A 14,750-nucleotide genomic window follows, 5' to 3' on the forward strand; every position below is an offset into this window, starting at 1 on the left:
GGTCCAGCTCCACACCGAAGAGCTCGGCCTTCTCTAAGACTCATAATCTGACAGGAGTTTATAACTGTGACCCCACAGTGGCTACTGTCTGTCTGCTACACATGCTGATATAGCACTTTCAATTGGAAATTATATATACTGTCAGGAGTAGTAAAATATTATGCTGCTATTATTTGCTGCTATCTTTTATGATCATTATTACTATTCCATTAATTATTAATATTGATATTGCATTTAGATGTTTAAACATATTGGCACCCAATTAAGCTTTTATTACAGGTCCAGTAAGAACCACTTTAAACTGTTGGGTTGAATCTATAATTTTAAAGGCTTTTGAATGTTTTTATATTCTTACACTGAAGTCCAGACTTCAGTGGGTGAGAGACTGAGTTGCAGGCTGACAGGAAACGCCATGCTTTGCAAAAGTGAAACTGAAAGCAGAGTCTGAGTGCAAGCTAAGAGCAGGTTATTTTATTATGCATTTATATCTTTGATTAAGCTTTGATTAAGTTTTAAGTAGTTGTATTAGATTGAAACATTTGTTTTATATATTTTACATATAAGTCAAGATCAGTACACACCGGATGGCCTTAGCCTGGGTGCCTAAGCTGAGGTCAATTAAAGTGCAGCGTGAGGATCACACATGCACAGACATACACACACATACAGACACATATAGTTAGAGAGGTCAAATAAGGTGCAGAGCGAGGGCAACACAGCACACACACACACACACACACAGTAGTAGAATCATTTTAGTAGGTTAGAAGTTGAGAGGTGTTTTACTGTAATTGCAACGTTTGGGTGCGTACGTGTTAGTTTGTTCCAGGAAGTACACCAGATGTCCCAGAGATAAGCGACAGCGAAGGCGAGCTGAGGGGAAGCACCTGGGTTCGAGCCGAAGACGATGTTCTTTAAACTGTGTCAAAAGTTAACTGAACAGTCGTGGTTTTGGATTGACGTAGGAGATCTTGAGTCTGCCTGGCAACAGAAGGGGGCTGTACTATTTCACCCCTATAAAGTCTTTGTTCTGAATATTGTAAGACAGTTCAACACTGAATCTGCACAGTGTTGGCTCCACGCTGCGTGTATTCATTAAATCTTCGTCTAATTGCACCCGGCCGGATCAGTGGTCATTATTTTGTATTCCTCCTTCAATTTCTGAACCCTAACATCTGGGGGCTCGTCCGGTGGTTGAGGGGGATTTTGGAGGTGTAGACGGAGAGATCCGGGGTCCGTGGTGATTAGACGGCCAGATACAAGTCAGTGGTCGAAAGTGAGTGACAAGCCGGCTTATCCAAAGGTAAGGCACATACCTGTTGAATTTCCAAAGTGTGCCAGATTGGACATTACGAAATTAAAGTCGACTCACTGAAATTACTGGTGAATGTCTGTTGTGATTTTGGTTTTGATTTTGGTGAAAATCTCATGAGAATTAAAATTGAAATACGGATAATGGAAGTGATAAAGTACAGTACTGAGAGAATTAAAAGTGGTTGGAGCCGCTGAGAGAATTAAAAGCCGTTGGAGCTGCTAATTTAGTGTGGTAGGGAATTTGGCCATTTTGTGGGTTGGAGCCCCATTGGACATTGGCTCTGTTTTGTGATGGTCATTTTGTGGGTTGGAGCCCCTATGTCCACAAGGATAGGTCTGCCTGATTCTTACTCCTGTTTGGGAGTGTAGATTGTTGGTTCAAATTATTCTAAATTCTTCTAGAACGACAGCGGCGTCTGTTAAGAAGCGCATTTTCTCAGAATTAACGCTCCCTCCTGGGTAAAGACGTTTATCCTTGACCTAGCGGCGACTAGGGTTAGTACGGTCGACAGCCGGGAAGAACTGGGGAACCTTCGAAATTGCTAGGGGTTGGAGCCCCTATCTGCGCTTGTTTGGCTACCTGTAAATTAAGTTAGGGCTAGAAACCTGGACGGAACGGTTGGAGCTGGTCCGGTGAATTGGTTGCAAAAAAGTCTGGGACTTTATCGGTTGCAGTTGTAATTATAAGACGTCTCTGTAATATAAAATATGAGATCTTTGTGTGAGAGGAGTCTTTGTGTCAGCAGTGCACTGCCGGATGTGCACTGATGGTGTGTGTGTGAGAATGCGAATGAGCAGTGGTGACGCGCAGAGAGATTGGTTTCGGTTTGGAGTATTATTGAGCGTTATGACTATTGTTTGCCAATATTGCTAAATGCCTGTAACTAAGAGGCTGGTTTTGCTTATTACGAGAGTATAAATAGAGTTTGAATTAATTGCTGTGAATGTGTGATCAGTGACTAAGTTTAAGTGTCACAGTTTAAGTGTGTGAGTGCGGTGAGTAGAAGGGTTTTAATTGATAAATAAAGGTGTGAAATATATTTCTTTTGTGATGTAAAGTAGGATGTTTTAAAGTTTGAAAGTGCTTTTAATTCAAGAAATGCATGAGTGATGTTATGAGAGGTTGAGTTTCTTTTTCTCTCAGTTCAAAAACACATAAGTATATACACTTGGTACACCCACTTAAGAAATTATTGTGTGACTGATGCTACAAAACTGACCTAAAGAATGGTGATGTGTGTGAAGAAGTGTTAATTGTTCTGATGTTTGAAAGAGCTCTAGTTAAATGTGTGTGAGTGAAATGAAGGTGTATTGTTTTTAGATCAAGATTTAGTAGAATTACTGATTGTTTGTAGACTGTGAAATTCAAAGAGAGACAGAGTCTGCAGAAACAGGAAATATGTGTGCCTGTGGTGTGTGACAGGAAATAGTGAACAGGAACTACATGCCCATAAAAGGTACTCACTGTGACAAGTGTGCACCCAGAGAAGAGAGAGAGAGTTAAACTCTAGGCAGATGAAGCAAATGGAGGTTTTAAGATAAAAAAAAAATGAAAAGGATATTAATTGAATGTTTTAGTGTGCCAATACAGGTGGACTTCTCTCAACATTGGAACCTTGAGTACAGCGGCATAACAATAGATTAACAGAATTGGGAGAAAATAAGCCAGTCTTTGGCTCAAAATTTTACAGCTTGATCTCTCACTTTGTCCCTAAAACTGAGAAGAAGCTCAAAGGACAGTCAATCTCCTGATGAAGACCGACAGAACATCGTGGACTTGAAGAATTAACTGAAGCCAAAAGACAGTGCAAGCGAAGGCAGTAACACTGACGACGAATGATGAGTCCAGCAGTATGAAAGAAAGCACGTGATGCAACATGCACAGTTGCAGGTGAAGAACAGTGTGATATGTCTGCTTGACTCTCATATTTGCCATGCTTGGAGTAATCTTGGAAGACAAGACTGAAAAGATGAATGGAGAAGAAAACAGAGCAAATGAAAATAAGACTGAAGGCACTGAACGGGATATTTTGCAGGGCTGGAATCTAAAAGAAGAATACTGAAAGATCAAAACAGAGAAGAAACAGACTGTGTTTGCTGGAGATTTGAAGGCCACACAGGACACTGTGAAGGAAAAAGGACCAGTGAGAGGTGAAGCCGGGACGAGTTTGACTGCAAGAATACAGGGTATAATTGGGTTGAAATTGAAGCCGGAACTCATGATGGTTTAGGGATGTCCACCACATCACAACAAAGAGGTAAACAATACAAAAGGTAAAAATAATGAAAGAAAATAACTGACAACTATATCAATGAATAGGAAACACACATGCACAAATTGTTACATGCGAAATTATTTTGAGATAGTTTGAATCCAGAACTCAGAGAAAAGATGCAATGAAGAAACAGCTTACACGTAGTGTACATTAACATGAATACATAAAATGCAATGAAGAACACAATGAAGGCATGCAAGGAAAAAAACAGCTTACACTGCATTTACATGACCACATAACGCAAGGAAGAACATGCTTACATACATGACATAAGTTGGTATGTGTGACCAGAGAGAGAGAAACGGGTCGTTTAAGCACTGATGATAATAATGAAAATGTTTTAGTTTTGTTATTTTTAGGAGCAAAGCAGACCTGGACCAATTCTCCAGATGCAGCAGTCGGAAGAAAGTTGTAGGTTAACATTACTGGACATGTTCAGTAAATTTCTGGTTGAGTCGTTTACAGCTGTGTGTTCCTGAACGTCACAAGCAAGCTCTGACTCGTGGCTGAAGACAAGGAATGCTGTTATTTAAGGTGGGAAATGAAAATTTGGGTTAGCAAGCATTTGGGGAAAAGAGCAAACTGACTGTTTAAGTGGAGAATTGTGAAGGAGTCTGAAAACTAAGGAAAAAAGAAACATTTACACAATCATACACACAAAGAGAAAATGCATTAACCTTAAGAAGACAAAGACAAGTTCATGAAGATTAATGCATAGACATTGATTAAACCTGGCTAAGAACACAAGCATACGCAATGAAGATCAGTTTGCTAATTATATGAGTGATAGAATGGTGTGAATGTTTAATAACATAGACTTAAAGCTTGAAGTTGACTCAAAAGAAGTTATATGACAAGGGAGTGAGTGGTGACGAAGACACTTCCTGTGTGCGAGTGTGACTGAGGCTTTCAGTTGAGGAAACAGAGCAGTGACTAAGGAGGATTATTGGGTGACAAATATAATGGTAAAGTAACAGGATAATTGATTACGGTGGTCAGGTCTGTTCAGAGGTGCAGATTTGGACAGGAAATTTATAATTTAGTGATGATACGTTGTTGTAATGGGTTTATATCTTAGGCTGAGTCTGAGCCTGAGACATTGTTGTGTGCAGAATGGTGCAGCTTGTGATGAGGTACAGGGTGCATTGAACGGGTGAAATTTAAGATTGTTTCAGATTTTTGGGGCTGTTGTTTTTACTTTAATAGAGGGAGTTTTAATAAACATGGACATGTCTAAAAGGGCCCATTATTTTTGTAACAGTGCACGTAAAGAACCTGTCAGGTGATTTTGTTTTGTACTTTGATGAGCTAATAATCAGCTATCTTTTTTCTCATTTTTGTTCTAAGCAGGCCTGGAAGAGAGTGAACTAACAGCGCTGACAAAATTTCCGAGAACGAACATAAGGTGGGCTTCTCCAGATTATAATTGGCTGAGGAGAGGGTTACTTCTGGGGACCTGATTGGTTGTGAGTCTCTGTCCAAAAGGATTGTAGCGATTCAATCCAGTCAAAAGCATAAAGAATTATTTTTCTAAAAAATAGAATAAAACAAATGAATGAGCTCAATTTGCTAATGTGGAGTATCTGTTTAATTGTGCAGAAGGCTCCAGTATCAGCAAAACATCTTGTGTGAAAAGTGAGTGAATGTGTGTGACTGGATCAAAGAGGGAATGAATAAATGTGGACATGTGGACAATGTGGACAATATATGTGCATGAATGTGGACAGACGTGTTGTCATGCCAGAAGGAGAAAGGGGATGGTTTCTTCTGTTTGTCTTGCTTTTGTCATAAGCAGGACGAGTGGAAGACTTAATTCTGGGGAGGCTGATTTTTGAGTTGCTTTGAGAAAATTTCTGTTTTACTGACTTGGGGTTAGATTATGTTAATACATTATAAAATGCTAAATGCTAAAAGGGAAACATTTTTTGATGTAACTCAAGTTACCATTAACTGAGGTAACACATGATTGATAACTGTTCTGTTTTAAGTTTATTTGTGTTATAACACAGATTGGTTCATAAAGGGGGAGTTGGTTATGAAATGTAAAGTACAGGTTTTGTTTCCAGGAATTTCCAAGGATCCAGATTTCGAAGGAGCAAGGAGTCGAGGAGATGGGTCATGATGATTAAATTGATTTTATTCCTTGAACACAGGTTTTTAGGGCCGGAGCAAAATACCTGAGAGGAGGATGGCTGGAGTGTTTGGAGAGATGATATGACTAACCTTTTTTCCCTTTTAATTTGTTAGGCCCGGGTGATGCATTTTGAGTTTTATTTGGACACACATGTGAAGTCCAAATAAAAAGGGGGATTGAAATGGGTTTTAGTACGATTTCTTTATACCTATTGGGGTTTGTTGATAATTTAGATATGGTAGCACTGAGGCAGAAATTGTTAATTCTAAAGAAAGGATTAAAATGAACTGAATTCGGTTTAGAAGATAGATTGCTAGTGTTCATAAGAAGTTGTACACCAAACTTAAAGGGAAACTGTGGGAATAATAATAATAACGGGGAAGATTAGTGAAGATTTTACGAGCAGAAAATGTGTGATTTCTTTTGACTTTTAGAATAAGCTGTTATAATGTAGGCTTTAGAAACAGATATTAAATAGATTTATTTCTAGGGTAGAGGAGAGCTTTTTATGAGGATGGTAAAAGTGTTACTGACCCAAATGAATAGCATTGAAGATTATATACTTAGAAATGATTTCATACACATTGCATTCTGTGCCTTTAAAGGAGTTGTGGCTCAAAAAGTCGTCTCTTGAGGGTCAAAAACTTTTGGTTATCGCTATGATTAGCCAATCTACTGTGAGGATGATATGAGTTATTGAGGGATTGCACACGCTTACAGACATATAGAGTCCATAAACACACATGACAGTATTGATTCCAGGCAAAAGGCCTGAAATTCATTTAGCTTTTAACTGAATTTGAGTTGGCCCAATAACAAGTGACAGAAAAGAGGAACTGAATAGGAGTCTCGCTTGTAACTAAACTGTGTGACATGTAAAATATTGAGATAACACATGCAGCTTTACATAAGTCTTAGTATATAAAATGCAGTTACAGAATAACCAATGCTTGTTGAAGTGACCAAGTTTTTTGCTTTAAAACAGAAGTAAACGGAGATAGCTTATATATTTTGGTTAAGTCTGATATAGTATAAATTAGAATGTATCATTACTTTAAGAGCAGCAGAATGAAATAAAATGTTATACTAAGAACCGAAAGGAGGAAAGAAATGTGAGTTTAAAAAAAAAAAAATGAAGTTAGGGTTAACACATAGAAGTTGTTTCTAGGGAGCTTTTGGCTATGATGAAATTTATTGAGGAGTAATTGATTATATGCTTACACTTAGTTGATTAAAGTGGTTGTTTTTTCTTTGATCCTTTAGTAGAATAGGCGCTTATGATGATTTTTTGTGATAGGTGGCTTTAGATGAGAGTTAAGGCACTTGCAGCAGCGACAGTTTTGTGCACAGGATGTTGATGATCAGATAAGGCGAGCAACCGGAAGCATATGCAGAGATGTGAGAACAATACAGAGTTTTAAAATGATGAGTAATGTTGAATAATATATAGAAATAAAAGTCAAAAACCGGATACGTAATTAGGTTCATGTGTTGAGTAACATTAGGTTGAATCAGGTTTGAATAAAGAGAACAATTGGTGGATATAAGGTAGGGAAGCCGTAGTAGGGAGGAAGTGTTTTTTATATACCTTACAGGAGAAGATTTTCACAAGAGAGGGACTCAGAAAAAGGACAGACCACTGGAGATTCACTAGTGCAAGGGGTCTCTCACCGGGTGTGAGTGGGTTCAGGGGTGAGGGAGGAGTGCTGATTGAGCTCAGCTCGCCCTCTCATTCTCTCCGGCCTCTGACCAACTTTAGGCTCACTGATACTTTGGTGTGATTAACCTCAAGCATGAGTGTTCTCAAGTGGGAGCTGGCGGTTTATGACTGGACCACTTAGGTGACCTGAGGTTGTCTGATTCGCTAAGTCAGAGGACGCCTAGAGAGGGTCAGAGCGAAGGCAGTGGAACTAGGAATGGTGGTTTCGGTGCCCATGATGCCATGGATGGAAGGGGGAGCAGCTGAATGGGCCGAGGAGTGACACAAGAAAACGGGGTGGTGATGTCTCTGAAAGAGACGTCAAGAGAGGGAGTGTCAGGAGTAGTAAAATATTATGCTGCTATTATTTGCTTTTACTGACTGTGAAGAACTATGGTCAACACTGTTGTTTTAATATGTGCTATATAAATAAATTTTGATTTGATTTGATATTATTTGCATATAATATTCCACTATTCCATTAATTATTAATATTGATATTGCATTTAGATGTTTAAACATATTGGCACCCAATTAAGCTTTTATTACAGGTCCAGTAAGAACCACTTTAAATTGTTGAGTTGAATCTATAATTTTAAAGGCTTTTGAATGTTTTTATATTCTTACACTGAAGTCCAGACTTCAGTGGGTGAGAGACTGAGTTGCAGGCTGACAGGAAACGCCATGCTTTGCAAAAGTGAAACTGAAAGCAGAGTCTGAGTGCAAGCTAAGAGCAGGTTATTTTATTATGCATTTATATCTTTGATTAAGCTTTGATTAAGTTTTAAGTAGTTGTATTAGATTGAAACATTTGTTTTATATATTTTACATATAAGTCAAGATCAGTACACACCGGATGGCCTTAGCCTGGGTGCCTAAGCTGAGGTCAATTAAAGTGCAGCGTGAGGATCACACATGCACAGACATACACACACATACAGACACATATAGTTAGAGAGGTCAAATAAGGTGCAGAGCGAGGGCAACACAGCACACACACACACACACACAGTAGTAGAATCATTTTAGTAGGTTAGAAGTTGAGAGGTGTTTTGCTGTAATTGCAACGTTTGGGTGCGTACGTGTTAGTTTGTTCCAGGAAGTACACCAGATGTCCCAGAGATAAGCGACAGCGAAGGCGAGCTGAGGGGAAGCACCTGGGTTCGAGCCGAAGACGATGTTCTTTAAACTGTGTCAAAAGTTAACTGAACAGTCGTGGTTTTGGATTGACGTAGGAGATCTTGAGTCTGCCTGGCAACAGAAGGGGGCTGTACTATTTCACCCCTATAAAGTCTTTGTTCTGAATATTGTAAGACAGTTCAACACTGAATCTGCACAGTGTTGGCTCCACGCTGCGTGTATTCATTAAATCTTCGTCTAATTGCACCCGGCCGGATCAGTGGTCATTATTTTGTATTCCTCCTTCAATTTCTGAACCCTAACAATACACACAGCCTTTTGCAGCTCAGATTCTTTTTATTTTATTCATATATATTTTGCATATATTGTATTTCTATTGTAGTTCTTTTATTGTACTTAGTGCAGTTCTTTATTGTTTCTATCATTTATTCCATTTAAGTATTTTATATGTGGATTGTTGTCTGTGTGGCATCTTTTGTGGACAGAAACATTTCATTGTTCAGGCAAAAATGTTTCTTTACTGAGAATACGTGATAAACTTTGGATACAATAGAAGCGAGCACAGCACATTCAACCACATGCTTTCAGTTTTGTAGATTTCAGGAATACAAATGCTCTTTATCACTGTTTTAATTTCTGTAGCTTTGGTGTGAAACTGTTCAAATGTGTCTTTGTCTCTTTGTTTATCCACAGGTTGGACAACAAACATCCACTTTGCCAACATCTCAGCGTGAGTAGGCAACATTATTTCCTTCATTCCTATAACTGTGAAATTAAATCATCATATAAAGGCTGCAATGTGTGGAGCAAAAAGCAAAAGGTGGATGTTTTACTGAGTCAGGTTCATCTGTCTTTAGTTGGCATACTTTGACTCTGTGCTGTTAGTTTTAGCTCAAACTTGTTGCTACAGCTCTGTTTAGACAAAACAAAGGACTTACAGGTCAGTAACTGGCCTTAAAAAACAGCCTAAACTCTCACAGCAACTTCATGCTGGTATTTTGATGTGCAGGGAAATGTTGTGTGCTTTTATTAACTTACTGACTAAATGGTGTTCCCTGCTCCAACCCTTTGCTTCTTTACACCACAGAAATGACAAAGTATTACTGTAACCTGGTAAAATTAAGCCTACAGGTCTCAAACCTGTAGTCAATCTTACGGCCACCATATGGTGATAAGTTTCAGCCCAGTGGAAGGCTGAGAGTTCTACTCTCTTAATGAAGTAACTGGCTTATCTTGGGTCATACTGAATAAAAACTTTGGTCCAGTCACGTCCAGTAGGAAACAAAGGAGAGCCGAGTCTTCTTCAATTTATACTAGTCAAAAATGATGAACCCAGTTTGTGGGTCCACAGTGTTCGGGCGGTGTTACTTGCTGTTACAGTTTTTTCTGATTGCTTAAGCACATTTTTTGTAACTATTGGCTATTTTTGCAAAACTCTACACACAAATAAGAAAACCTGTCACCCAATTATCAAAACATTGTAGTTCTCTTGCAAAAGTGAATACAGCTAGATTAACTCTTCACACCTTCGTAAAAATGGTGTTTTCGTATCAAACAGTACACACAAGCCATCATCTACTAAGCACACAATGCACCAACTGCACACTGATGATATGAATACAAAACACATCTGGCTTTTGCATTCTCTGTGTACAGATGTCAATTTGAGGTCACACTTTTGTCATAGTGTCATGTAAACATACAAGTATCCAAACTTCAAGTATTGGTGTTTATTCACACTCATCAAAACCAAGACAAAGTCAGAACACAAAATAGGAATTTCACCAAAAAAAGGAAAAAAAAAGACAATCAGCCTACATCATGTCGTCTTTCTGGGTCTGGCCACAAAATTTCGTCCACATCGCATGCGATATCCTCCAGTCCAAGGCACCGGGGAAAATATCTCCTTGAATGCCGTATCCAGGCCTGACATGATGCCTGGTCAATGTCTCCACATGCCTCCATTGCCTGTAAAAGGGCTACCTGTTGATGAGGATGACGGTCGTACACTTTCCAGCGCCAGGCAGAGAAGAACTCCTCGATGGGATTTAAGAATGGAGTGTATGGAGGGAGGTTGAGTGCCATGAAGGATGGGTGATCTGTAAACCAGTTGCGGACCAAAGCAGCCCTATGGAAACTAACATTGTCCCATATGATGACATATCGGGTCTGCTCTGGTCTCTGAACAGTGAGCATGTCATGCAAGGTGTCCAGGAATGCAATAATGTGTGCAGTGTTGTATGGGCCTATGGTTGCATGATGGTGAACAACACCATTTTGGCTTATAGCTGCACACATGTTATGTTACCACCACGTTGTCCTGGGACATTGATGATGGCACGGTGTCCAATAATGTTCCTGCCACGTCTCCTGGTTTTACTGAGGTTAAAACCGGCCTCATCCACAAAAAGTAGCTCATGTCCCATTGCATCTGCTTCTAGTTCCATCACTCTCTGGACAAGACAAAACAAATGCAACACATCAGGCCCATGCACAGCACTACAGTATGCACTTCCAAATTCAGAACCAATGACACTAGCTTACCTGCACATAGTCATATCGCAGTTGCTTTACACGTTCTGTGTTTCTCTCGAAAGGAATTTGCTTCATTCTTATTCTGTGGCGCGCAAGTACACAACTTAGTGCAGAAATGCTTGCACTGTGTATATTTTGAAAGATGGTGTCATTATCAATTATGCGCTGCTGTATTTTGCGCAGTCTTATTGCATTATTGGCAATCACCATGTTCACTATATGGGTCTCTTGCTCTGGAGTGAACATTCTGCCTCTGCCTCCAACATCTGGACGTCTAGCAATTCTGTAAAGTAACAATTTCAGTATTTTTGCATGTATGGTACTGTTGTGTTTCTCATTAGAGTATGGCCGTGCTACAAAGTACTTACCGATTCTCATTTCGAAATGTCCTAATGATGCCTGCCACAGTGTAGCGGCTCAGTTTAGGCTGAACCTGTTGGCCAGCTTCCCTCAGGGTCATCCCATGGTTGATGACATGATCCACTATTGTAGCTCTGATGTCATCAGTTATTCTATTTCTTACTCTTCTTACCCTTCCTCTTTCCCCTCCTCGTCCTCTTCTTGCTCCTCCACGTCCTCTTCCTCCAACTTCTTCACCTCCACGTCCTCTCCCTCGGCCTCCTCCGATTCTCACTCTTCTCACTCTTGCAGCTCCTTCCATTGTACTCCACATAGACAGCTTACCTTTGCTAGGAGTGTGTTGGAAATTTGGTAATTGAGTGTAAGCAGTGAGTTGTGTTTACAGTTCTGCAAAAAGAGTGTTGTGCAGTGAATTGTGCCTACAGTTTTGCAAAGTGTGTGTTACAAAATGGCAAACTGAGTGCAAAGCAGTGTTTGTGCTATTAGTTTTGCAAACTCAGTGAGTGGTTTTGCTATAAGTATTAATAGTTTTAGAAATTGTGCTATAAGAATCACAGTTAGGGTTTAAGCATTCAGAAAAAACTGTATTCCGAACTCTGGACCCCTAAGGCTGGATCTTCTGCTCACCACCAGAGTGAGAGCAAAACCAACCCCGACTGTTCCTTCGTGCTCTCTTATACTCATTTCTCCGCTCTCTCCTTCTCTTTTACAATCAGCTGATTTCCAGCAGCACCTCGTCATCCTCTCTCTGACTTTTCATAGGCATGATTTAAAGTTTAAAATGACTTCATTTCACTTGTTTTTTCTATGTTGTACTTTAACATGATTCATCAGTAATTCCATAACATATGAAAAGTAAATCAGACATGAATACACTTTCAGATTTATCATTAGCTCTCATGATGATCACTCTTCACTAATCACAATATTGTGAATAAACTGTTTATTAAATTATACACGTTCAAGTCAAACATACTCTGTTTGACAAAAGGCCTCAGACAACATGTGAGCTGTGCCCACACACACACACACACACACACACACACACACACACTCGCACACACACACACACACACACACACACACAAATTCCCTAATCATATTCATCAGACCGATATGTTTATTATAATTAAATATGGTTTACCATTAGCAAAAATACATCCAGATAAATTCTGTAAAAGGCTGGATGCCCCGCCCTCTCTCAGGTGTAGTGACAGGTTGGTCGGGGGGACTTCATTCTCTTTCAATCCCGCCTTTCTCTGCTAGTTTGTTTCATATTTATAATGGTGAGCTGAAGTGCAACTTTCTCTTCCCTGCAGAAGCTCGCATAGGGTTTAAAGAAGTTCTTTTGTATTAATGTTTACTTTGAATCTCCTTTTCATTATAAACTTTCACTTTGTGTGAGGCAACAGCATTTAGATAAACTAAAGCACTTTCTCTGTGAGGTGCTTTTGTACAGCTGCATATGTATCAAAAGGCCTTCTGCCAGAGCGCCGCTGGCCTTGACAATTTAACAGCTCTCTGAATAATTTATTTCTCAACATCCAGCATCTTTTTAATATTTCTTTTTTTATTATTTGACTCAACTTGGAATGAATAGCATTTCATTCATTAGTGAGAATGAAACCTGTATGGTTGTATTGAATATAGCCTCAGGTCACAACAACTCAAATGAGCCAAACTCGATTAATTTGAGGCCTGTGAGACACTGTGTGTGTGTGTGTGTGTGTGTGTGTGTGTGTGTGTGTGTGTGTGTGTGAGCGTACAGAAACAAACAGGTGGTGTAAGATGTTAGCTGCACTTTCTTATGCACACACACACGCACACATGCGCGCGCGCACACACACACACACACACACACACACACACACACACACACACAGGGTAAGAACAGACACTGATATAAAGAATATGCCTCAAGTCTGATTACATCCCATTTGTCCTCACATGACCTGTTGCTATAACAATGACCACTCTTTCAGGAGGAAGAGGATGTCATATCATCCAGATGTTGGTGGCATTTTCTCTTTCCATCATGTTTTCACTTCTCTGTTGAAGGGACACCTGCTCAGGTGATAAAACAGACATATTAAGGTGCAAACACAGCACACCAGTACCAATCAGTTTTCTTCTCCTTTAACATACTACATGTGTCCATCTCTGCCACTGTATTCAAGATGGCAGGGCAAAAGGGTGTCATCCACAAATCAGTGCTGGCTCCGATGGATTTTTAATGGATTAATTCTAAGTTTATGAGAACATATTACTTTGTTGCAAGATGTAATTACATACTAATCACTGTATATGAATACAGAAAAAAAAACACCTCACAAAATGACAACTTTACCTTTAAAGACTTGATGTGAATGAATGGACAAAAGACAAAAAGGTTTACTTTCCTCTGTCTAGACTCAATGGACTTGATTTTTGAATTAGCCTGTCGAGGTTGTCTCTTATTTTTAAATAAATCTGCAAAACTTGGTTTGGACACTTTGGTAAAGCATCGAGTTGAGTGATAGGAGTAGTCTGGAGTAATTTAGCACAGCCAGGAGAGGCTGTCATGGGGTAAACTGTTAAAAACAAAGAGAGCTGTGGAAGACGTTTGTGGAGGAACTGGCTGGGCGAGAGGGCAAAAGAAGAGAGAAAAGGAGAGCTGAGGTCGAGTCCATAGTAGTTAGAACTTCTTATTGTTTGGTAGTGTTTTACAGAGGCGACAGAAGTACAGATACTAGTGTTAAATATACTCCAGTAAAAATTAAATCACCTATTCAACTTCTTTACTCAAGTAAGTGAAACAGGACAGGCTGTGAATGGTACTCACAGCAAGAGAGTAAAAGTGACTCTGTCACAGCTGAGCAGCTGGTGTGTCTGTGGAGTGGACACAGATGCAGACATGGGAGAGAAGAACTGAGGTTTAAACAAAAAGAGATAGAAAAACGAAGGAACAAGAAATAAAGGTGAAAACTAAACTAAGACCTAAACTGGGGAATAAATAAACTAACAATAAAAACTATGATGAGAGACACGTGGACCTGAACAGGAGCACGAAAAACTCTGAGACCTGACGTGGAACGAGGGAAACCAACGATCCGACACAGAGGACTGAAATACACAGAAGGGAAATGAGGGAGTGGAAACACCTGGAGAGACACAGCTGACACAAAACACCACGACGCCACAGGGAAAAGTAAAACTAAACACGCTGAACATGGAAACACCAGACCTTTCAAAATAAAACAGGAAGCATGGAACACATAGCAGGCTGGACAGGAAACATGACATAAACCACGGA

The 14,750-nt window shown here is 39.7% G+C and overlaps 1 protein-coding gene across 1 annotated transcript; it reads right to left on the minus strand.

Annotated features, from left to right (window-relative positions):
• Positions 1–10,706: 10,706 nt before the first annotated feature.
• On the minus strand, positions 10,707–11,931 carry LOC109203111 (uncharacterized). Its single transcript, XM_019362148.2, has 3 exons — positions 11,467–11,931; positions 11,108–11,381; positions 10,707–11,016 (listed from the first exon to the last, which is right to left on the minus strand). Exons 1-3 carry the CDS (start codon positions 11,769–11,771, stop codon positions 10,846–10,848), a joined length of 750 nt encoding a protein of 249 aa, XP_019217693.1. The 5' UTR covers positions 11,772–11,931; the 3' UTR covers positions 10,707–10,845.
• Between the last annotated feature and the right edge of the window lie 2,819 nt (positions 11,932–14,750).

Source organism: Oreochromis niloticus, linkage group LG8, assembly GCF_001858045.2.
Source record: "Oreochromis niloticus isolate F11D_XX linkage group LG8, O_niloticus_UMD_NMBU, whole genome shotgun sequence".
NCBI classification, from domain to species: domain Eukaryota; kingdom Metazoa; phylum Chordata; class Actinopteri; order Cichliformes; family Cichlidae; genus Oreochromis; species Oreochromis niloticus.

Bases quoted from the DNA above. Each gene is read 5' to 3' on its own strand.
- LOC109203111 (XM_019362148.2), bottom strand. From the start codon at position 11,771: ATGTGGAGTACAATGGAAGGAGCTGCAAGAGTGAGAAGAGTGAGAATC. The intron at 11,382-11,466 runs GTAAGTACTTTG...GTTACTTTACAG, and splicing joins ACATTTCGAAATGAGAATCG to AATTGCTAGACGTCCAGATG. The intron at 11,017-11,107 runs GTAAGCTAGTGT...TGTCTTGTCCAG, and splicing joins TGCGATATGACTATGTGCAG to AGAGTGATGGAACTAGAAGC.